Source organism: Apteryx mantelli, chromosome 11, assembly GCF_036417845.1.
Source record: "Apteryx mantelli isolate bAptMan1 chromosome 11, bAptMan1.hap1, whole genome shotgun sequence".
Taxonomy (NCBI): Eukaryota; Metazoa; Chordata; class Aves; order Apterygiformes; family Apterygidae; genus Apteryx; species Apteryx mantelli.
Genome location: NC_089988.1, coordinates 24,760,905 through 24,785,835, shown reverse-complemented (window position 1 = coordinate 24,785,835; position 24,931 = coordinate 24,760,905). Strand labels below are relative to the sequence as shown.

The 24,931-nt window shown below is 51.4% G+C and overlaps 1 protein-coding gene across 1 annotated transcript; it reads right to left on the bottom strand.

Annotated features, from left to right (window-relative positions):
• Positions 1-2,680: 2,680 nt before the first annotated feature.
• Positions 2,681-3,424, bottom strand: LOC136993143 (olfactory receptor 14A16-like; the record flags this gene model as incomplete). The annotated part of the gene is made up of 1 exon (XM_067303154.1): positions 2,681-3,424. A coding segment is annotated over one exon (744 nt), but the record flags the coding sequence as incomplete, so codon positions are not given.
• Positions 3,425-24,931: the final 21,507 nt, after the last annotated feature.

Here is a 24,931-nt window from a genome sequence, read left to right as displayed (position 1 = left end):
TCCCATCTTCTTCTGTGCATCTTGCACCTTTCCTGGGGTTCTGTCCTTGGTGGTGCTGCAGGCAGACGGTCCCCAATGCTCTCAGGGTTGGGAGTCCAGGCCCCACAGGAGGGCACTCCAGCTCTCCGGGAGGGACCACTCCTGTGAGGGACCCCCTCCCACAACTCCTAACACCAACTGCCCCCCCCAGCAGCTCTCAAAGATGAGCAGCAATGGGGCAGGGAGCTCCCATGGCCATTTTGCTGTGCGAGCCCTTGCCACAAGTGCTGAGGCTGCAGCCTCTTTCTTGGAGAACTGCGGTCCCCCTTCACCCACAAGGAAGGACATTGTGCAGGGCACCCCGAATTCAGGGAAGAGGTGCTGGGGGAGAGCAGGGTGGAAAGGGCTGTAGCTGGCCCTACATGGTTAGAATTGGAAGAAGATGCCTGTCTATTGCCTACAAAAATTGTTGTAAAACTTAAAGAAATTTACCTATGCTTTACAAAAGCAAAACAGCTAGTCTCATGTGAACTCAAAAAGAAATTTCTCTGAGATGACTATTAAAATTAAGAATTTTTTTTTTTTAGGGTAGAAGCAATCCTTCTTTTTCAAACCCTTGAGCTTTGTGTTCTTTGAATTTCTTACTTGAATCTATTTAAGCCTAGAAGCCTCTTTTCATACCTACAGGTGTTTATTTTGACAAAGGCACCTATGTGCATTCTAGTCTGGTAGCCTAGAACATCTTCTGAGAAATTGAACTCTACTTGCATCTTGTATTGTGACCAGCCAACCAATTCCTACAATGGAAGAAGGTTCAGAGAAGAACGTAGGGTGTGATGGACCACAACTGCTGCAAAGCAAGTGGAATTTATCTCAGCACAAAGGGAACCAGAGGGTGGCCTTTTTTTAGGACACTCCAGACTCATGCAAACACCTGAAGGCTGGAAATAAATCCTTGCTGGAGCAGAAATACTTATTGGCAGAGGGAATGTGCACCCCACCTGAGCTGCAACAGGACTAGCAAGCCTTGCTGGTTTGAACCACTGATTTGCTACTTTCCCAGAGAAATACAATTTGGTAATGGAACACATTTGAAGAACAAAGAACTGCAAACGCGGTGTGCTTCAAACAAAGACCAGTAGACCTTTCACCTATGGTATCAACCTCCAAGTAATGGGGTAGTAGAAAGACGGAGTGGACGACAGAAACAACATCTGCACAAGAGTGACTCTTCTCTCATAGAATACTTCGAAGTGGGGATCCCACTTGTGAGAAGTTGTAAGGTGGCTAAATAAGTGACATACTCTTATGGGAAGGCCCATAGATAAGGGGTTTGTGTCAGTAGCTGCATGAATTCCTGTTAAAACAGTAATCAAACCCTATCAAAGTCCTGGAGGTGAGGTTGTGGTTAAACATGAAGCTCAGGGATCAATCTGGGTGACTCTGCTCTTTTTCCCATGGAAAAGGAGCATGGGATGCTGTAGACACTGAAGGGAGTAAGTTAACTATACATGAGGCTTGGGTTATGTCCAAGACCTGGGTGTCTTCTCTTGCAGGGACATATGGTGTTACCTGCTAACTGTGGGAACACTGATAACTGGAAAAAAACCACCTGAAATGTGTCTCTAACACATTCTGCCTTTTCACGTTGCCCATGGGACAACTCGGGTATTGAAGATCAGTCACAATCCATCTTTAAAGCTATAGTTACAAGAGAAACACCATCTGTAATAGCACGAGGTCAAGGACTGATAGTAGGCAAAAATGTTACATTAACCCTAACATCTAAAGTTAGTCTAAATGTAGGAGCGATGAAATGTGGTACAATGAACATGTTCATTTAGTGAAAGTGTCCCATGACAGAGCAGCCTGCCCTGAGCTGACACACAGAGAAAAAGGTTTTCATTTATTCCTCCCTGCAAACATGCAATTGTTCTTTTGCTCTTCTCTGGAGGCCTCCTTGTTCTCCAGAGAGCCTTTCCCCAGGTCAGTGTGTCCATGCTGGCCTGCCCAGCCGTTCCAGCACCCCTCCGCTGTGCATTCTTCGGTTTGGCCCTTTACCTTTGGGTGACCCCACTTGGTTTTGGGAGTCTCCACTCACTGCACATCCCAGGCACATGCTGTCCCTGGAGATACCCTGCACTCACCTGGTGGCTCCATATTGCCTTCCAGAAGGATGGGCATCTCTCACCAGCCCTCTAAAATTTGAGACAGCCCCCAGCAGATACCACTTGAGCACTCACCCTCTCCAGGGCCACTGGGCACCCACAAGTGAAGGCTGAATCCAGCCCTCATTCCCTCACACATCACCCTATGAACACATCCTGCTTCGCCCATGGAAAACCCAGGCATGGCAAAAGGGGCTTTTCAAGGGGCAATTCCCAGAGCACATTCTTGGCTCCAGCTTGGGAAGAAGAGCCCAGTCTTCACACAGTGTACTGATGAATTCCTCTTTATTACAGAGATGCAGTAAGGGAGGCCAGCTCTGACACAGTAATCAGCAGATTTACACAAAGCCTCTGGGTCAGATAAACAGGTTTTGTGCCTCTGGAGAAGAGAGATGAATTCAGATGTTTGTGTACAAACACGCTTATCACAGATAGAATGCCCAAACCACAAATGTTGCCTGAAATCGCTTGGAAATCACTTGTGAGGAGAGATGGGCAGCTTATTGCTGCTGAAACAGTACCAACTGAACGAGTTTCTTCAGTGCCTCCTTGAGCTCCTTGTTCCTCATGCTGTAGATGAGAGGGTTCAGTGTTGGAGGCACCACCGCGTACAGAACAGTCACCACCACATCCAGAGCTGGGGAGGAGATGGAGGGGGGCTTCAGGTAGGCAAACAGATCAGTGCTGACAAACAGGGAGACCACGGCCAAGTGAGGGAGGCACGTGGAAAAGGCTTTGTGTCGTCCTTGCTCAGAGGGGATCCTCAGCACGACTGTGAAGATCTGCACGTAGGACAGCACAATGAAAATGAAACACCCAAAGAATAAACAGGCAGTAACCACAAGAAGCCCAACTTCGCTGAGGTAGGAGTCTGAGCAGGAGAGCTTGAGGATCTGTGGGATTTCACAGAAGAACTGGTCCACTGTGTTTCCTTGGCAGAGTGGTATGGAAAGTGTGTTAGCAGTGTGCAGGAGAGCATTGAAAAAACCACTGGCCCAGACAGCTGCTGCCATTTTGACACAAGCTCTGCTGCCCATGAGTGTGTCGTAGTGCAGGGGTTTACAGATGGCAACATAGCGGTCATAGGCCATGACTGTGAGAAGAAAATACTCTGCTGAAAACAGGAAGACAACCAGGAAGACCTGGGCAGTGCATCCTGAGTAGGAAATGGCCCTGGTGTCCCACAGGGAATTGGCCATGGATTTGGGGACAGTGACGGAGATGGAGCCAAGGTCGAGGAGGGAGAGGTTGAGGAGGAAGAAGTACATGGGGGTGTGGAGGCGGTGGTCACAGGCTACGGCTGCAATGATGAGGCCGTTGCCCAGGAGGGCAGCCAGGTAGATGCCCAGGAAGAGCGAGAAGTGCAAGAGCTGCAGCTCCTGTGTGTCCGCAAATGCCAGGAGGAGGAACTCATTGAGGGAGCTGCTGTTGGACATTTCACTCCTTCTGGGCTTTCGGGACTGTGCAAAGGAGAACAGACATTAAGAAGTTAGGAGAGACTTTTCAAGGAAAAGAAATCCAAATGTTGCAGTTCTCATCTAAGCCCCCACATTGCCTCTCTCTTTACTGAAAGGGTCTTTCTGCAGCTCCCTTGCTTGAGCTCTGCTTTGCACTGTCTGAGTGTGCTGTGAGGAGCAGGGACCTCTGCCCATGGGCTCCAGAGGAATCAATCCTGCTGTCAAGCAGTGGGCACAGGGGAATGGGGATGACCCCCTCTGACATTCACACTTTCTGTCAGGTAAAATCCACTCATCATGTAGAAGGGCTTTCAGCATCATCAGTCCCAAATTTAAAGAACGAGGTTTGAAGAACAGAGTTTCAGGGATATTTTATTTTCTTTCAGATGTTGTTGTCACCCCTGGGGAGGGTTCCTCCAAGGTAGAAATCCTTGGCATTTCTACTAACTCCTGAGAAAAAAGGATTCACTGTCCCTTGTTGCAGAGTGAGGACAGCTAGTCTATTAGTCTCATTCCCAGCTGTCCTGTGCTTAAACCTCTTTGAGTTGGAGGATGATCACACTCATATCTTGCCCGAGAAAGAAAGCAGCCCCTGCTGAGAGCAGATGAGTCCACTTTCAAAGTGCACATCTCCAAATTCCTCACCCTTTCTCCGGACACCTGACGGAGCTCTCCATATTCGCCTTCCAGCCAAGGACACATAGGGCTCTTTTCAGATGCCCACATACAGCCTTCCACCACCATCTCCATACTCTCAGAATCTCTGCACCTTCCTCATGGGGCTCTCAGATATCACAGAGCTGCTATGAGACAGCAGTGCCTTTCTAGAGGGCAGGTGGCAGCCTGGCAGGACACCACAGGGAAACGGTCAAAGGACTCTTAGGACTGGAGATGGGCTCTCCTTTAGGGAGAGTCAGCTCATTTCCCAGCCCCATGGACTGCATTTCCTGGAGCTCCACAGGTTAGAAGGGGGCTGGGGCAACCTCATTCCCATGCAGACCCCTCTGTTCCACAACGTGCAGCATCAGGGTCTGAACTGCAGCTGAAAAGGCTCCAACGCCAGAAAGCCTGAGAACAACAGGAGCATCATGGCCAGGAGGGGAAACAAGGAGCAACACCATGATCCTGCTGCTAAGCAGAGGCAAGGAGAGACAGAGAGGCGTTCTGGAAAGCCTTCACCTTACCCAGCTGGGCATGCCACCTCACAGATGGTGACACCACAGGGCAGTTGCTCTCAGCCCCTTTGTCAGGCAGCATGAAATGGGCCCAGAGCAGGAGAGATGCCCCTCTCCTCTGCCAGAGATCTGGCTGCAGGGGAGGTGGCTCATGCCCTGGAGTTCCCTCTCATTCCCTGCCCATCTCTGCTGCCTGGAGCTGTCCCTGCTGGCAGCTCTTTCTCTGTCTCAACATCTTCTCCCGCTCAGTGCTCACAGACCCCATCCCACCCACTGTGTGTTCAGTTCTGCCCTACAGAAACCTCCCAGATCAGGGCAATGTCTAGGGGCATCTCTGCGCATGCATGTCCAAAGGAGCAGGTCACATAAACTCCATTCCTTCATTCTCCCTGCCAGAATTAGGAAACTGAAAGTGCAGACACCTGAAGGAAAGCTCCTTCCCTTTCAAGTAGCCCTTCTCTTGATCTCCTCTTGAAAAGACCCCTTGCACAGATCCTGTGCATTGATTTGGAGTTGTGAGCAGCCCTGACACACGCGGCACCCTCTCAGCAGGAGAATGAACCTGCCCTGACAGAGGTTGCTCCTCTCACCCAGAGTTTCTCCCCACAGTGCTGCGGGGAGTTCCCTGGGCAGGCTGAGTGCTGACTCTCACAGGCAGCAGAGTCACTGCCCCAGGCACACAGCACCCTGGGGCGCAGGGACACTGCTCTGAATCATAGCCCTGCACACACCTGGGTGTGCTCCCTGGCTTCACACCCCTGCAGCCACCCCTGGCAGAATGGAGCTGCACGCCCTGTCCCTGTGACGGTGTGGCAGGGAATGCCTGCTCTGAAGCATCTCCTCCTCTGCCTCTGCACTGGAGGAGACAGGAGAGCGATCCTTAAAAAACCTATCAGTTATGGGATGGGATGGGATGGGTTCAGAAGACCCCTGCAGGAACCTCAGTAGCATTGCCCTGCAGCCAGAGACTTACCGTGTCAAGGGCTGTGAAGATTTCTCCCGCAAGGAGCTCTCCTCTCCCCTCCCACTCCACACTGTCTTGCACTTCTCTCTGCCTTTTCTCACCTCATGTCAGCAGCAGCAGGCAGTGCCCGCAGCCCTGCTGCTCTCTGGGCAGTGCTGCCAGGTTGCCATGAGCTCCCTCCATCCCAGAAGCCTGGCCCCGCTCAGGAGCAGAGGCCCAGCTGAGCTCATGAATTTCTCTGTCCCTAGTGCTCCCTCCTCCTGGGAAATGTTCACTCCAATAAACTAAAATAATCACCGATGGGCCCTCTCTAAGCACTGAAGGAAGACTCATTCCAGCATTACAGATATTGTTTCATCAGAGCATGATTATCTGCAAGAGGTGGAAACGTCCCACTCTGGAAGCTCCAATTCCCATCTCTTACCTAGGTAGGACACGTAGAAAGGAGCAAGAAGGGAGCTGATTGACACATGGTTCAGGTGCTGACTCAGATGAGTCAATGTGGGCATCTCATTCTGGTTTGGAAGGCCCTAGGCTGGAGTGGGATTCAGCAAAATCCCATGAACTCCACAAACACACAGCAGGTGGGATTCCCCTTGCAAAAAAATGAAGTGGGCACAACACAGATATCTGCACACGAGCTCCTTGTCTAAGCTCCGACTGTAATCACCTGAGATGGAGGGTGGGAGTCAGTTATCTGGTGACACCTGGAGACATTGGAAGAGACAGAGGTGGTCCCAGGCATGTGCCAGTGTCTGCTTGCTCTGATGGAGCAACTGGGAGACCCACATCCTTCTAGAGCATGAGGTGGGGGCCAGCTGGAGAATTCCCTTGGCCATCTCAAATGACACTAGATGCCCACTACTGTTAGAGCACCCCTCACTATGATGCTGAGACACATGGAGATGCCTACAGTGCAAACTGCTAATGTAATTCAGTGCAGACACTTGATGTAATGACATAGAAACAGGCTGGCAAGGCCATGTCAGATGCCTGGGGTTTCCAGCATAACTGCATGGATGGGACCTATGGGAAAACCATGCCCCTTTGGAGTGGTTGCTGGGCAGACAACCCAGGTTATCTCACGCTTTCCTACCTGTCTCCAGACACCTGAATCCCACCACTGCCTTTAGGGAAAGTCCATCCCGACTGCATTCAAGTGTGCTGCATAAATGGGAGGCACATCACACCAAGGTCTCTGCTCTAGTCTCTGCACTCTCAAACCCTTCTTGCTCTTCTCTGCCTGAACCTCTTCTCACCCCCTAAGAGGATATGAACAGCAACTGGGCTAATGATGACCACAGGGTGCCAAATCACAGGCTGCACAGGCCCAGGGACTTCTTCAGTGGCACTTGTCCTGCCTGCAGATCGCTTCACCTCTGTCACAGGCCCCAAGCTGCTAAAAATCAGCTCAGGCAGCAAACCCCTCTCCTGACATTCCTGCACAGCCCAGTTCTGTTTCTCACTGGCCTTGAGCACTGCAGGCTTTGCTCTCTCAGGGGGAACATCCTTGCACTATTACATTGCCACCTGCTATCTAGGCCAGCATGGCTCTGCTCTGAGGTGGGGCCATTCATTGCACACACAGTGTCCTTGGCTCTTGGTAACAGGTTTCGCCATGACCAGTCTGCTCTCTGTGCCACAGCTGAAGCTCTGCAGCCCAAATATATGCAAATGCATGGAGTCTGGGGCACAGCCAGGAGCACAAGCTGTCACTGGACTGAAACATCATTGGAATAACTGAGATGTGTTGAGACCACTCACACAATTGGACGCCTGTGCTGTTAGGGTACAATCTCTTGAGGAGAGACTGTCAGAGAAGATGAGGAGGGAGTATGCCTTTTGTGGGAAGGGGCAGCTCAGGTTTGTGGAGCTCTTCCATGGGAGAGGCAAGGGTCTGGGTGAGTGCTTGTAGGAGAGCATCACAGTAGGGGTGACATCATGGTGGGAGCTACAGAACACCTAATGAGGGTAGGGAGGTGGATGCAGTCTCCTTTAAGCAACCTGAGCAAGTCTGTGGATCACAGGCCTTGGTTCTTATAGGGGGGACTTTAATCCCCCTGACATGAACTGGAAGGGCAAACAGCAGAGTGCAAGCAGGCCAGGAGGTTTCTGGAGGGCATCAAGGACAACTTCTTCACACAGCAGCCAGATGGGCCAATAAGGGTGATGCTTTCTTGTATCTGGAAATTTCAAACAAGGAGGAACGGCTCAGGGATGGGATAGTAGGAGAAATGCAATAGTTGCATTCATCTTCCAAAAAGGCCACAAGGGCAACCTGGGGAGCTGCAGGCAGTTCAGCCACACATTGGTGAGGAGTGAGTCATGCACTGAATCCTCTCAGATCACATTTCTGGGCACATGAAGGAGAAGCAGGTGCCTAGGAACAGTTAGCATGCATTTACCCAGGGTAAATTCTGCCTAACCAAACCGGTTGACCTCTGTGATTAAAAAAAAAAAAATCTCTTTGTGGATGCAGAAGAGTAAATGTGTTTTTTCTGGACTTTAGCAAGGTGTTTGGCACTGTCTCCCACAGTATTGTTGCATGCACATTAGAACATTACAGCCTAGAAGAGCAGACAACCGTATGGGTAAAAAGCTGCTTGTATGATCGGAGGCTGACAGGGCAGTGGTGAATGGGTAATACTCTTCCTGGAGGCCAGGGAGAAGTGAAGCACCCGAGGGCCTCTCCAGGAACTTGTCCTGTTTATCATCTGCATTAGTTACACCGAGGATGCAACACTCATCATGCCTGTAGATGACCCCTAACAAGAGGTGGGTGGGTGTGTGTGGGGGGCAGTCTTTTGTTTGAGGGCTGCCATTGAGAGGGACCTAGAGAGGCAGGAGGAATGGGCTGTCAGCAACCTCATGGAATTCAACAAGGACAAATGACAGGGCTTGCACCTGCGATAAACCAATACCCCACAGTGTTACAGCCTGGGGCCTGAGTGCCTGGGGAGCAGCTCTTTGGAAAAGGACGTGAGGGTGCTGGGGGACAGGAGGCAAAACATGAGGCAGCAGCCTTCCCTGGCAGCAAAGAAGGCCAGAAGCATCGTGGGCTGTATGAGCAGGAGCACAGCTAGGAGGTGGAGGGAAATGGTGATCACCTTCTGGTCAGTATTCATTAGACACCATCTAGAACCCTGCATCCAGGTTTGGGTTCCCAGAACAAGACAGAGGTTGATAACTGGGAGAGAGTCTGGCTGAGGGCCCTAACAGTAGTCAGGGGGCTCGAGCACTTGTTCTGTGAGGAGATGGCTCTGGTTCAGCTTGGAGAAGAGATGGCTTTGGAGGGATCTCATAGCACCCTTCCAATGGCTACAAGGAGGTCCTCAAGAAGATGGAGGCAGGCTCTTCACCAGGGGGCATGGTGGGAGGAGAAGAGACAATGGGCATAAGTTGGAAGAAAAGACGTTCCTGCAGGAGATAAGAAAAAGCTTTTCCTCTACAAGGATGGTCAAGCACTGGAAGTGGTTGCCCAGAGAGGCTGTGCAGTGTCCTGCCTTGGAGGTTTCCAAGACCAGATTGGACGAAGCCCAGAGCAACCTGCTCTGACGCCAGAGCTGACCCTGCTGGGAGCAAGGAGATTGGCCTAGAGAGCTCCTGAGGTCCCTTCCGCCCTGAAGGAGTCCATGGTTCTTCCCACTCTCAATCTTCTCCTGTGGATGTCAGGGAAAGCACACAGGTGCCCTGTGACAGTGGAAGCAGGCCAGCCTTCTTGTCCTCCTCCAGTCAGAATTATTCAGATGCAGGGCCTCTTGGCAGGAATCCCCAAGAGAGCCCTGATCAATCCTTGGCTTCACTTTGAATTTCCTTGGTTTTTTTTTCCCGTGTCTTCTAACTCTGTCCCTTTTACCACCCTGATACAGTACCACACAGCCCACCCCACCCCTGCTCATCCTGAACTCATTGACACTGGTGTGGTTTGTTTTGTTCGTTAGTTGGTTGGTTTGTTTTTTTTTTTCCTTGGTTTTTTTTTTGATTTGGACAACAGATACCTCATGAAGATTTCCAAGAAAAGTGTCAAGTACTGTGCCTAAGTGGAAATAAACACATTCATGAGGAGAGGTTGAGGGACCTGGTTTTCCTTAGCCTGCTGAAGTGGAGGCAAAGGGCAGTAGAGTAGGAGCCTGTGACTGCTTGAAGGCTGGTTTCAGAGATGATGGAGCTTCTCTTAGTATGGGGAAACAGCATGCGAAGGGGAAAGAGCCACAAAGTGCATCTTGAGAGGTTCAGACTGGACTTCAGGTCAAAAGAATGTCACCCGTAGGGTAGTGCTGTGGTGCTACAGGTCACCCAGAGGGAGTCTGTGATCAGCCCCTGGCTTTGTGTTTCAAGGAAAAGCAAGTGAGGACAAGAAGACATCAGAAGAGGCAGGGAGATCGTGGGGTGAGAGCAAGGTGGGGAAGCAGCTTGGGTGTGTACAGTCTGCAGGGAAAGAGGCACAGGCATGGGAAAGCATAGGACAGCCTGCGGTGGAGATGGCTGAGAGCACTGCCAGGGCTGCAAGATCCCAGCACAGCTAGATCTTTGTCCTCTTGGCTATGGCTGGTGTCTCTGACACCGAGGCCCATGAGAAGGCACCATTCCTTAAAGCACTGTGGCTTTGCTGCCTCCTTGTCCCTTGGGAGTCCAGTAGGTGCCATATCATGGTCCTGCAATTGGCGTTGTGCACCCCCATCCACACACTGCCCACAAGAAGAGCCCTGAGCAATGAGTGATGGAAAGCATCATCCTACCCAGGGGATGGCTGTCAGGGCCTGGTCACTCTGCCTGATAACACACCTCAAGGTTGACTTGGCATCAGAGCCACCCGCACATTGCCTTTGCCTACCTGCAATCAGGGCCTCCAACTTTCTCCTCTAATCAGCCCCTGGAGAGACTTTGTTGGTAATGGCCCTCAGTGGGACTCATTATCTTTCCAAGACACTTGGGATACGCTTCCTGAGAGGTTGCTTCAGCCTCTTCTCTGTATCTGAGGTTCATGGGCTTAGCACCAAATACACCCGAGGGGCCATTAGAATGCAAAAAAAAACCCTAAGGAGCCATGCCTCTTTCCATAATTTTCTTCAGTTTGACAATTCTTGCGGGGTTAATTGGAAAGTTTGCAGGAGTGTATTGAAATTAGGCAGATTTCAATGAGCACCTGAAAAGAAAGATGTCTGCTTCTAAAGCTTTCTTGATTCTTCAGTTCTCAGAATAAGTCACACCCTCATTCCCCAATTCATACTGACCCACAGTGTCTCCTAATGAAGTCAGGACATGTAGGCAAAGCAGTATTTTTGATTGGAGACCTGTATGGAGAACCTTCCTCCCCAGCTCCCCAGCCTTGCCATTTCCCCCATCAGCCACTGGGGACTTCAGATGACTCTTGTGAAAATCCAACCTTTTGCCACTCAAGTCTGTAGCTGAATGTTACAGCTCATGGGCACCAATTCCCACCTGCTTTCCTTAGAGAACTAGCTGCAAGCAGACACAGAAGGGTTTTTCTTAAGAGCAAACAAACAAATTATAATTTGGAACAGTTTAATAAAAGATACAAAAAAGCACTCCTCAACTTTATGGTAAGTCCACGCTGCCTCCAGTGAGGTCCACTGCCCACAAGGCATAACCTTCCTTGAAATGTTTTCCACAGATAGATAGGAAAGGATAGACAAGAAACACAACAAAGGAGCTGGCTAAAGAGACAAGAAGACTGCTGAAAGATGAGGCAAGCTTCAGACTCCCAGCAGCTCAGAGCAACCACTGGAGAGTTCAGCGTTATCTGCATAGATAAAGAGCAAGGAGAGGAGGAAACATGGGAAACTATGGAAAATGCATATGCCCAGAGAGTCTGATGCAAAGATGCCTTTAGAAATGACCAATTTAATCAGGACATGTGGAAATATGTGAGAGATCACTGAGATTTTATCCACAGCCTAATAGACAGAGCAGGGGAAACACAAGGTCAAGGGCAGATCGATATATCTTCTCCCGCCATTAATACCCCTCCTGAAGATTTCCACTCTTTCAGCATGTTCATTGAAGTAGACTAAAATAATCACCAATGGGCCCTCTCTAAGCACTGAAGGAACACTGATTCCAGCATTACAAATTGTCTTATGAGAGGATGGTTATGTGCAAGAGGTGGAAATGTCTGGCTCTGGAAGCCCCGATTCCCATCTCTTAACTAGGCAGGACACACAGAACGGACAAGAAGGGAGCTCATTGACAACAAGGAGGAGGCTGATCTCACCCCAGGCCAGACCCCATCAGTGCAGATGTCTCTGTCAAATCCAGGTCTCTGCACTTCCCTTTCTACTCTATGGAGGGAACTAAGTTGTCTCAACTCAGTTGTTTTGAGATACCTTTCCTAATGACAAGCTAAGGTGCCGCAGGAGCCACCGCCAAAATTTCCAGCACCACATGGCAACACAGCTACCCCAGGGCATCTCAGGCAGCAACAGCCTCTCTCTGTGGTCAAATGAACCAAGCCCCAAAAGTAGTTCCTAGTCATAATTTGAAATCTTCTCAAAAAATATCTCAATGCAACAATTGAGAAGAAATCCTCTTTTCCAAAACTTCAAAACACAGTTTTTACCATTGCCATATTTTTTTTCTTTCTTATTAACTGGCAGCACCATGTTCATGCACTACAGGTATAACCCTTTCTATGCGAGTGTATATATATATATATATATATATATATATATATATATATACTTATATACACACACACACACACACATACACACATTATTCATCAAAATACATTTGCTACCAACACTTGGAATGGAGAAACTTTGTTCGGAGGAACTGCTTTATTTAAACTGTCATGTTGGGATTGCAGAGCTCTCACTAGCCTGGACATTCATTGGTTTATCCCTCTACCTTTGGGTGACTCCACTTGATCCTGTGAAGCTCCATTCACTGCCCACCCCGAGGCACATGGTGCCCCTGGAGATGCCCTGTGCTCTCCTGGGGGAATCCATACTCCCTTTGAGAAGGACGGGCATCAGTCTCCTGCCCTGTCAAATGGGAGATACTGCTTGACCATTCACCATCTCCAGGAGCACTGGGCACCCACAAGTGAGAACTGAATCCAGCCTTTGTTCCCTAACAATTCACCTCTCGAGTTCATCACCTTGAGCCCAAGGAGAGCCTCTGAAAAGCAACAGGCCCTTTCAGGGTGAAAGTCCTTGAGCACATTCTCAGCTCCAGCTTTGGAAGAAGAGCCCAACCTTCATGCACTGAAGTGGAGATATCCTCTTTTTTTAAAGAGACTGCATCTGACACAGTGATAGACGTATTCACAGAAGGCCTCTGGGTCAGACAGACTGGGTTTGTGCTCCTGGAGAAGTGGAATGAATTCAGACATTTGTGGACTAAAACGCTTATCACAGGGAGAATGCACAAAGCACAAGAGTTGTCTGAGAGAAATTAGAAACCCCTTGTGAAGAGGGATGGGCAGGTTATTTTTGCTGGACTAGTACAAGCTGAATCAGTTTCCGCAGTGCATCTTTGAGCTCCTTGTTCCTCATGCTGTAGATGAGGGGGTTCAGAGTTGGAGGCACCACTGCGTACAGAACAGTCACCACCAGATTCAGACCTGGGGAGGAGATGGAGGGGGGCTTCAGGTAGACAAACATGCCACAGCTGATACAAAGGGAGACCACGGCCAGGTGAGGGAGGCACATGGAAAAGGCTTTGTGCCGGCCCTGCTCAGAGGGGATCCTCAGCACAACTGTGAAGATCTGCACGTAGGACAGCACAATGAAAATGAAACACCCAAAGAATAAACAGGCACTAATCGCAATAAGCCCAACTTCCCTGAGGTAGGAGTCTGAGCAGGAGAGCTTGAGGAGCGGGGGAATCTCACAGAAGAACTGGTCCACTGTGTTGCCTTGGCAGAGTGGTATGGAAAATGTTTGAGCAGTGTGCAGGAGAGCATTGAGAAAACCACTGGCCCAGGCAGCTGCTGCCATTTCGACGCAAGCTCTGCTGCCCATGAGGGTCCCATAGTGCAGGGGTTTGCAGATGGCAACATAGCGGTCATAGGCCATGACAGTGAGGAGAGAATACTCAGCTGACATGAAAAAGGCAAACAAAAATAGCTGGGCAGCACATCCCAAGTGGGAAACGGCCCTGGTGTTCCGGAGGGAATTGGCCATGGATTTGGGGACAATGACAGAGATGGAGCCAAGGTCAAGGAAGGAGAGGTTGAGGAGGAAGAAGTACATGGGGGTGTGGAGGCGGTGGTCACAGGCTATGGCTGTGATGAGGAGGCCGTTGCCCAGGAGGGCAGCCAGGTAAATGCCCAGGAAGAGCGAGAAGTGCAAGAGCTGCAGCTCCCGTGTGTCTGCGAATGCCAGAAGGAGGAACTCGTTGAGGGAGCTGATGTTGGGCATTTGCTCTGTCTTGGTTCAGGGCACTGTCCAAGCAGGAAAAGGCAATGACCAGTTAGAACAGGCTTCTCTGAGCAAAACCCACTCCACTCCTCATAGCACCCCCCCCACACTGACTCTCTCCTTCACCTTGTTCAGCTCCCTTTCCCGACTCAGCTTTGTGCTGAGGGTGCCGTGCAGCGCAGGGGCCTCTACTCATGAGCTCCACAGGAGTCAGCCCTGCTCTGCTGGGGGGTGTAAATGGAGGTGATAGACTGCCCGTGTATTTGCTGGGGATACCTGGGGATGGGTGCCCTGAGCTGAGTGAAGGGGATTTGGTTTGGTGACCCAGGAGGAATATTCTCTTTTTATCTCTGTGAGAGACAAATAAAGCACTCATGGCGGCTGTATCTGAAAGAGAAGGTCCTTGAGAGGGATTCACCTCCCCCAAATTTGCCCTCTTGAACAGGGATGTCTGTATCTGGACCCTTCCTGGACATCTCTGTCCCATTGAGATGGACCCTGCCCTCACATCAGTTTACCATCTGCACTCTTTCTTCAGGCAATGTAGTGGGAGTGGGATGTTACTGCCTTAACTGCAGCTGAACCCCCTTCTTGACCCCAGAGAGCAGGAGAGCAAGAACCAGAGAAGCACAGAGAGGTGAGGAAACAAGGAGCAACACTGTGACACTCCTACCACAGGGAAAGCCAGGAGCGAGACAGACGGGCACTCAGGAAAGCCTTTCCCTCACCCAGCTGTGCACACCACCTCCCAGGTGGCTACATCGCAGGACAGTTGCTCTCAGCCCCTCTGACACACAGTGGGAAATGGGCACGTTGTCAGAGAGATGACCCTAACCTCTGTTGGAGTTCAGGCTGCTGAGGAGGCGGCTCATGCCCTGGACCCCCTGGCCTTCAGGGCAGAGGCTCCACTGGGTGGGAGAGGAGACACAGCAGGACTTGCTTAGAGGAAGAGGTCTGCATTGAAGGGCATGACAGGGAGGTCTCCAAATTCCCCCTCCCACAGCATTTATGGTTCTAGTTTCCTCTCATTCACTGATCATATCTTCACTGCTCAGAGCTTTATCTCCTGGGAGCTGTTTCTCTTTCCCAGGTCTTTTCCCTGCCAGCACTCTGCAAACAGCAGGAAAATGAAAGCACTGACTAAGGAGGGCTCCGACCTTTAAGGTAACCCCTGTCCCTGCCCTGACTGTCCTCTAGAAAAGGTCCCTTAGAAATATCCTGGGGGTGAGCTGGAGCTGAGAGCAGCCCTGACCCGCACAGCACCCTCTCAGCAGGAGAATGAACCTGCCCTGCCGGGGGTCACTCCTACCACCCAGAGCTTCTCCCCACAGTGCCATGGGGAGCTCCACAGGCAGGCTCAGTGCTGACCCTCACAGGCAGCACAGTCAATGCCCTGAGCACGAAGCACCCTGGGGTGCAAGGACACTGCTCTGAATTACAGCCCTGGGCAGACCTGGGTGCACTCCCTGGCTTCACACACCTGCACCGTCCCTGGAAGCAGGTAGCTGTGATGCCCTGTCCCTCTGACCATGTAGCAATGAATCCCTGCTCCAAAGCACCACCTGCTCCAAACAGGAGAAGCTGGGAGAGCTGCCCCAACAGACCCTTTCAGCTGTGGAAGGTGCCAGCTGCAGAAGAACCATCCAGGAACCACAGCAGTGTTGCTCTGCAGCTGGAGACTTACTGTGTAAGGGGCTGTGAAGATTTCTCCCCGCAGGAAGCTCTCAGCCATCCTCCCATTCCCAACTGTCTTTAACTTCTGAGTTGCTCATCTCATCCAGGCCCCTGCAGACAGTGCCCTGAGTCTTGCTGCTCTTTTAAGAGGAGCTGCTCCTGGACAGAGCTGTCGCTCTGCAGTGCCTGCCAGGTTGCCATGGGCTCCTGTGGTCCCAGGAGCCAGGTGCAGCTCAGGAGCAGAAACTCAGCTGAAGACGTTACTTCCTCTGTCCCCTGAACACCCTCGAAATGTTCCTGGGACGCTGGGGCTGAAAGTTCCTGAAAGGCAGCAGGGTCACCCCTAAGAAATGTCCACTGAAGTAGACTAAAGTAATCCCCAAAGGTCCCTCCCTAAACCATGGGGAGAGACTCAGTCCAGCACAGCAGTTTGTCTCATCACAGGATGGTTTTCTAGGAGAGGCGGAAACATCCCACTCTAGAAGGCCCTGCTTCCATCTCATAAGAAGACAGGACACCTGCAGAATGACAAGAAGGGAGTTCATTTACTTGTGCTTCAGGGACTGATTTAGAGGAGTTAATCATTACATCTAATGCCCATTGAGAAGCTCCTGGGGTGGAGTGGGATCCAGTTCCCTCCCATGCACTCCACAATCTCATATGACATGGGATTCCCCTTGCCCAAGTTTTAGTGTGCAGAAAATGCCTGTCTGCATGGGAGCTCCTTGTCTAAGCCCCCACTGTAATCAGTGGAGATGGAGAGAGCGAGGCAGCTGTACACACACACACACACACACACACACACACACCTTTGGACATTTGAAGTGCCAGAGGTGGTCCAAGACATGTGTAATTGTCTGCTTGCTCTGATGGAGCAATTGTGAGACCCACATCCTTCTAGAGCATCAGCTGGCAACCAGGAGGAGAATCTCCTTGGCCATCTGAAATGACACTTGCTGCCTACTACTGCAAGAGCTCCACTCACTATGAAGCTGAGGATGCCAGAGGAGCAGAATTTGGCCTACTGGGGGGCCTGGTAGAGGTATCCCATGGGAGGCAGCTCTGAAGGGCAGGGGAGCTCAGGAAAGCTGGCCAGTCTTTAAGGACAGCATCCTCAAGAATGGCCATGCTGTTACCGAGGAAAGCAAGTAGATGTCTCAGGAGACAGGGTGGCTGAACAGGGAACTCACGACTGAGCAACAGGAGGGAATGGGAAGCACGGAGAGGCTGCAAAGGAAAAATTTAGAAAGATTGTCCAAGGAAGCTGGGAAGCGGATAGGAAAGCCAAAGCCCCTCTAAGACTGACATTTGCAAGGGATGTCAAGGGCACAGAGATGAACTGCTGTTGCTTCAGTAACAGCAGATGTTAGATAGGTCTGGGGAACTCAAAGCCTTTGCTTCAGTCCCCACCAACAAGGTCTTCCAGGCCATTGTCCTAGAGTCAGGACTGCCAAGGTGAAAAACAACTAGCAGGGCATGAGCATTGAGTCAGGGTTTATTTGGGAGACCTCAACCCATACAGGTGTATGGGATTGCATGGGCTACAGCCGAGGATGCTGAGAGCTGGCCGCTATCTCACAAGGTCACTCTTCATTGTCTTTGGAAGGCTGTGGAGACTGGGGGAGGTCCCAATGACAGGAGAAAGGCAAACATTGTATTCCACTTCAAAAAAGGCCAAAAGGACAACTTGGGGAATGACAGGCTGTTCAGCTTCACTTGGATCAGGAGTGTGTCATGGAGCGAGTCCTCTCTGATTGCATTTCTGGGTCCATGAAGCAGAAGAAGGCCACTGGGAACAGTCAGCATGGATTTACTGAGGGTAAAACATGCCTCCCCAACCTCATGGCCTTCTGTGTTAAAAGAACTGTACTGGTGGATGATCGGAGAACAATGCAGAACAGTTACCTTGACTATAACAAGGCTTTTTACGCTGTCTCCCTCAATACACTTGCATACAAGCTTGGATGTTAAGGACTGCATGGGTAGACAACCAGGTAGCTAAGAACTGGTTGGATGATCAGGCTCAGAGGGTTGTGGTGAATGGGTCGTTCTCTTCCTGGAGGCCAGAAGAGAAATGGAGCACCATAGGGTCTCTGCTGGGACCTGTCCTGTTTAACACTTTGATGAGTGACCTGGGGGAGGTAACTTTCATCACATTTGTAGATGACTCCAAAGTGGGCGAGGGGCACCAGTCTTATGCTTGAGGGCTGCCACTGAGAGGGCCCTGGACAGGCAGGAGGAATGGGCTGCCAGGAATTTCATGAAATTCAGCAAGGGCAAATGCCAGGCTCCTGCACCTGGACAGACCAACACCCTGCAAAGATACAGGCCAGGGACTGGCTTGCCATGGAGCAGCTCTGCTGCAAAGGACCTGAGGGTCCTGCTGGACAGAAGGCAAAATATGAGACAGCCGTGTGCCCAGGCAGCAAGGAAGGCCAACAGCATCCTTGGCCGTGTGAACAGGAGCATGGCCAGGAGATCCATGGAAGTGATGACCCCCCTCTACTACTCACTCCTTAGACAAATGGACACTACTGCATGCAGTTTGGTGCTCCCTGGTACAAGAAAGATGTTGATAACTGGGAGCAAGTTCAGCAGAAGGCCCCCAAGATGGTCACAGAGCTGGAGCACTAGCTTTGTGAGTGAACAGGGCTTGTTCAGTCTGGAGAAGAGATGGCTTTGGGGAGGCCTAATAGCAGCTTTGCAATACCTATGAGCAGGCCATCAAGAAGGCGAAGCAAGGCTCTTTATCATGGTCCATGTTGGGAGGACAAGAGACAATGCTTTCCCATACAAACATCCCATCTGTGTTTATTCTTTCCCCATTGTCCCTGGTTTTGTTTGCCTTGCACCCTCACTTGGTGTTTCTGAGATTATTGCCCTGGTAATTCCTATTTTGGCCAGGAATTCCATTAAACTAGAACCTCCTTTTATTACTTGTGTTTTCCTGCAATTCCGCATGCTGTTATCTTCTTAGAGGCACCACAAGTCAGGGTGAGCCATATGCACACACACATTAAGAGCTGACACAAGAGAGCTTCAGTCTGGAGGACCTTTAGAAACTTGGGGATTTGGCCAACAGAAACCTCATGAGGTTTTTACAAGGAGAAGGGGCAAGTCCTGCATCCGGGGAAGGATAACTCCATGTGTCAGGGCAGGCTGGGACCTTATTGGCTGAGGAGTGACCCTGAGGAGAAGGCCCTGGGCGCCATGAGAAATGCCATATGAGCCAGTGGGGCACACTCATTGCGAAGAAGGCCAAGTGACTGTGGGCTGCATTAGGAGGAGTGTGGCCACCCACACAAGGGGAGCCATTATCCCCTTGACTCAGCACTGGGGTGGCCACAGCTGGAGTAGCGTGTCCCAGTGTGGGGCTCCCAGGAGCTTTTCTTGGGAGTGGCAAGCAGCACAAGAAGGGGAAACAGTCACAATCTGCAGCTTGGGAGGTTCAAACCAGACATTAACATGAATCAATGTCACTCAAAGAGTAGTGCTGTGGTGCAAAAGGTCACCCAGAGGGAGTCTGTGATCAGCCCCTAGCTCTGTGTTTCAAGGAACAGGCAGTGAGCATGGAGAGACATCAGTGAAGGGAGGGAGATCCGGAGGTGAGAGCAAGGTGGGGAAGCAGGTTGGGTGCCTACAGTCTGCAGGCACCCAGCAGCAGGCATGGACAGTGTAAGACAGTCTGTGGTGGAGACAGCTGAGGGCACTGGCAAGGCTGAAGGGCCCAAAAGAACAGAGGTTTTTGTCCTGTGACTGTCGTCTCTGTCACTGAGGCCTACCAGGAGACACCAGGGCCTCATTGTCCCCTTGCCCACCAGGGGATCCCAGGAGGTGTCCTGTCGTTGTCCTGTACTCAGCATTGCACACCCCCACCTGCACACTGCCCCCAGGAACAGCCCTGGGCACCACATGGGGGAAAGGATCTCCCTTCTCAGGAGCTGGGTGTCTGTGCTTGGCCATTTTGCTTGATAAAACACAGCAAGGGTTGACTTGGCATCAGAGGCACCTGCACATTGCCTTTGCCTACCTGCAATCAGGGCCTCCAACTTTCGGCTCTAATCAGCCCCTGGGGAGCCTTTGTTGGTAATGGCCCCCAATGGGACCCATTAATGCTATGTGTAACTTGGGCTCTGCTTCTGACTTTGACTTCTTGAATGCTTTGTTCAAGCTTCTCTCAGTAGCTGAGGTTCATGGACTCAGCACCAAATACATCATGGGGCTCATTAAAATGCAAAAAGCTCTGATGAACCATGTCTCTCCCTACAATTTTCTTCAAGTCTTGTAGGTTAATTGGAGAGGCTTTGGGAGTGTAGCTGAAAGATGCAGACTTCAATAATATACAAGTACTTCTGCTTTGAAAGGGTTTTTTTAGGATTTTTCAGCTTTCAGAATAAGTGACAGCAACATTCTCCAACTGATATTGATCCAGAGTGTCTCCTAACGAAGTCTGGACATGTAGGAAAAGCAGTGCCCTGGAGGTCAGATATCTTATGGACAATCTTCCTCCCCATCTCCCCAGCCCTGCCATTGCTCTCATCAGCCACCTGGGACTTGCATCACTCTTGTCAAAAGCTAACCTTCTTCCTCTGAAATCTGCAACTGAATGTCACAGCTCACATGCCCCAATTCCCACCTGCTTTCCGTAGACAGCTAGCTGCAAATAGACACAGAGGTTTGGGTTTTGTTTTTTTAACTGCAAGCAAAGAATAAAGCATGGTATAGTTTCTTAAAAAATAATTACACTCCTCAACAGTATGTTAAGTTCCAGCTGCCTCCAGTGAGGTCCACTTTCCCCATGGGATAGTCCTACTAGAAACCTTTTGGATAGATAGGAAACAGTAGATAGAAACACAAGTAAAGACTTGGCTAAAGGGACAGACTAGTGAAAGCTGGAGGAAGCTTGAAACATCCTGAAGTGAAAATCAGTAACCAGGTGCCTGAATGAACCAAGAGTAAGGGGAGGAGGAAAAGTGGAAAAAATGGAAAGTTACAATGTCCAGCTAGTGTGCTGTAAAGGTGATGGCAGAAGTTCTCAATTTAGTCAGGGCTCCTGGGGGGCCCAGGCTGTACTGAGGGCTGTGCTGCTCTTGGGGATCCCGGACTGGGCTATGTTTCTGTACAAAGGATTGGAAAAGCCTTGATGTGAGGCCCTAGAGAAGAAGGATTTTCACGGGTGTTCAAAGCAACCCATGCAGGATTCAGGCATGTGGAGGGAAACGCATCCCACATATTCCAAACCTGCTGCTGTCCCCAGAGACCTTCCTGGGACCTTAGCCTGGAGTAGGAGGGGATGTGGGGACATGACCACGTCCCAGATTAGTCCCCATCAGCCCTTCAACTCCACGTGCCACAGCTTCAAGGGAGCTCTCTAAGGCAACACTTCCATAATTTGAAGCCGTGCCCCTGGTGCATAGAGAAGACTTGGGGTAGACACACAGGAGACAGGGGGGAGAAATGGCAGAGACTGCAGGGTGCAGAGCTGGGGCTCCCAGTGCCACAGAGGGGATGTCACAGGCTGAATAAGCAACCCAAAGAAGTCAACGAGTCCTTCCTTTTGCAGTGACTTGGAAAGCCCCATCTCCGACATTATGCAAGGGGAATAGTCTTCCTTCTGCAAGAGTCACCCCGTGACTCTGCAGAGACTAGGAAGAGCAGGAAGGTTGGTTGTGGGGATGTCCTCAAACTTCATCTCGCAAATTTCTGAACAAGCCAAAATGCTTGTGCGGCATTGCAATGAATTACAGGCTCTGCACCAGAGCCTGGGCAGCAGCCCTGCAGTGTGTGGGCAAGTCCTGAGAAGCCCAGGGTCAAAACTGTGGGAGATCCAGGGAGACAGGGCTGTACAGCCCCCGGGGAGAGCCAGGATGCTGGGGGGATCCAGGGTGCCAGGGACTGTACCCAGGGGACAAGCACTGCCCCAAGGTGACACGGAAAAGCCCAAGGACCAACCAGGGTCCAAGATGAGAAACGGCTTTCCCCAGGCTCAGCCCAAAGGAAAGCTGGGCAAAAGTCATGGGAAATGGGAGAACTTCCCCAGGTTTGATACCTAGCCTTGCCCATGGCTTTGGAGCCTGGCAGGGACCAGGGAACTGGTGAAAACCTTCCAGAGGATGTGTGTTAAGGGCATTAGCTCTTTTCTGGAGCATCATCTCTATCTTAAGCACTCCAGACCAAAAAGCCTTGCCAAGGACTTTTAAAAACAAAGCACCTGCTTCGGTGCCTCAAGGAGGAAGGCTGTGTCCTGTCCCAGATTGTCCTACATCCTGCTTCTACAAAAAGAGCGACCCACAGGAGAAACCAGTTTTGAGACTTACAAAGCATCTCTGCCTGTGGCCATATTTTGTGCTGTTTCATCCCACATGACTTTGACCCCATCTGTGAAAAACACTAAATCCCAAAGCAACCCCCAGGCCCCTGCTTCCCACACAGGTCTGCCCAGTGCAGACACCTGACAGTGCAGGGGCACAGAAGTCACTTCTCCAGGGGCCCCGTTTTAGATACTTCACAGCCTTTGGCACCATCTGGAGATGTTCCTCAAGGATTTATCAGAATTTTTTGGAAAATAACTGGGATGAAGGGAGGTGACTGCTTTGCAGGACATGAGGGGAAATCTCTCAGCTCTCTCCCTGGCTCTGCCATCTCCATGGCAGTGACCTACTGAGCCCCCGGATGACACCAGCTGAGGTCACAGTGGCATGTGCTGCATCACAGGGAGGACTACCCAGTGCTGCAGTGGTGTCTTCGCTTCCCTGTGAGGCCTGGGCGCTGTTGGGCACTGCTCACATGCTCCCCACTGCTGCCCTTTGGAGCAACTCCAGGGCAAGGAGTGGAGGCAGGAGGCAGTGGGGCTGAGTTGGGGCCCCTTGCCAATAGGCAGAGGAGCAGGGGTGCTTTGAAGAGTTTTGGGTGAAGAGACGGGAAGAGTGTCCTTTTTCCTGGATGGACAGGAGAGCCGAGGGCAAGGGGGCAAGCAAGATGGAGGACTGCTGGACTGACACCGTCAGCCCGCACCGCAGTTCCTTGTGCCCAGCACTTCTGGGGCTCTCCACCAAGGGTAAGGGCTTCAGGAGCTCCTTCCTGAGGTGCTGCACAGAGACTGTTAACTGCAAAAACTGCGGTGGATCCTGGGATGTGGGGGTGGCTGGACAGTGCTGGAGGTGCCACAAGAGCCCTGCTTGAGGGTCCCGCCTGGTTCAGGGGACAATGTGGCAGCCAGGACTCCTGGGTCCTGGGGCTGGGGCTGCCCTGAGCACCAAGGTTCCTGTCAGGTTGGCTCCATCCCCTCATGGCAGGGGGAAATCCAGGTACAGGTTTCCCTGGGAGTCCCCCTTTGGGATCTGGCTCTGGCAGGAAAGGGGTCCTGCATCCTGGAGCCTGGGGTGTCCTGCAGCTCCTGTGGGGCCCTCAAGAGCCTGCTGGAAATGCCCGTGTTGGAAATGGATCCTTCACCTTGTAATAAACCCAAGGAATCTACTTTTTTGGGAGAACCTCTCTTCCTTCCCCCTGGATCCTTTTATGCTTCCAGCTTGGCAGAGCATGTTTTGGGCTCAGAGATGTTGTCCTCAGATGGCCACAACCTCTGTCCTCCTGCAAACTAAGGTCAGACCTGTGCACCCAAAAGACAGCCTGTTTGGGGGAGCAGCCTGGAAACAGGTGGGGGTGCCATTGCCACCCCACAAGTCCCTGCAGCAGAGCCCAGCCCTGGTGGGGCTTGGCCGGGCCCCAGGGCCCCACACTGTCCGGCCACGCGGGGCCGCACTGCCCCCAGGCCGCGCCACACCCCACACTGCCCCGCACTGCAGCCCACAACATGGTGCCCACCATGGGTGAGGGTAGGGGGCTGCCCTTGGGGTCACACAGGGCCGCAGCATTGCCATGGCATCACCCCCAGTGCTGCCCTCCTATTGGCCAGCCAGGGCAGGAGGGTGGGGCTGCACTGGTGGCTGTGAGGCCCTGGGGTGAGGCAGGGAGGCTGCTCAGGAGCTGGCTCAGCCTTGGGGCAGGGCAGGGGCAGCTGCAGGTGGCAGCAGCCGTGTGGCTGGGGTGTAGGCAGGGAGGTCACGGCTGTCTGCGAGAGCTGTGCCAGGAAATCCCCAGTGTCAAATCGGTTCTGTGTCAGCAGCTGACAGGCCAGCAGGAGGCACGTGGCTCAGCTGGTGAGGATGAGGTCACTTCTGCCCAAGGACCTGATGGGCCAGCAGCAGGAGCAAGGCTTGGATGTTGGTTGTGAGGTCACTTCTGAGTGATGAACTGATTGGACAGCAGGAGACCTGTGTCTGGAAAGGTGCTTGTGAGGTCACTTCCAGCTGAACAGTTGATGGGGCAGCAGCAGGTCCCTGGCTGGGAAATGTGCTTTGGAGATCACTTCTGCCTGAGCAGTTGATAGGTCAGCATTTGGCTCCTGGCTGGGGAAGTTACAGTGAGGTAACTTCTGTCTCAAAGGCTTGTAGGCCAGTGACAGACACATGGCTGTGAAGGTGACTGTGAGGTCATCTCCTTCTGAGGCCCTGATAGGCCAGCAGCAGGCAGATGGGCATGGACATTGATTGGGAGGTCTCTTTTGCCAGAGTACCTGATAGGCCAGCAGTAGCAAATGGCTGGGGAAGTTACCTTGAGGAAAGTTCTGGCTCTGAAGCCCATAGGCCAGCAGCAGGCACATGTTGGGGGTATGCGCTTGTGAGGTCGCTTTATCTGAGCAGCTGATAGGGCAGGAGAAGGCACATGGCTTCGATGTTGGTGGTGAGATCACTTCTGGTTTTACTGAGTGTGCCCAGAGGAGGGAATGAGGCCTGCAGAGCTCTGCAGCAATACAGAAATGCAACTAATAAACCAAGCAGCAGTAGATGATAATGTTCCACAGTATCTGACACCAATTTTATTCCTCTCTCTTATCATGAGTTATTAGTGCTACATTTCAAAGGAGGATGATGTTCTCTGGTAAACATAGACATGGAGCTTGATTTTGCACTTCTTGCTAACTGCTTACAGCTTGCTATGGGTGGCCAGCGAGTCCAGCTTGATTTTTTTAGGCTGCACTTATGTGAGCAGTGGTGTTAGTAATCTCTGATTTCCAGTGTTTGTGTGCTGTAGAAGTTCTGCCCCATCCAAACCCCAGGGGTTGTGA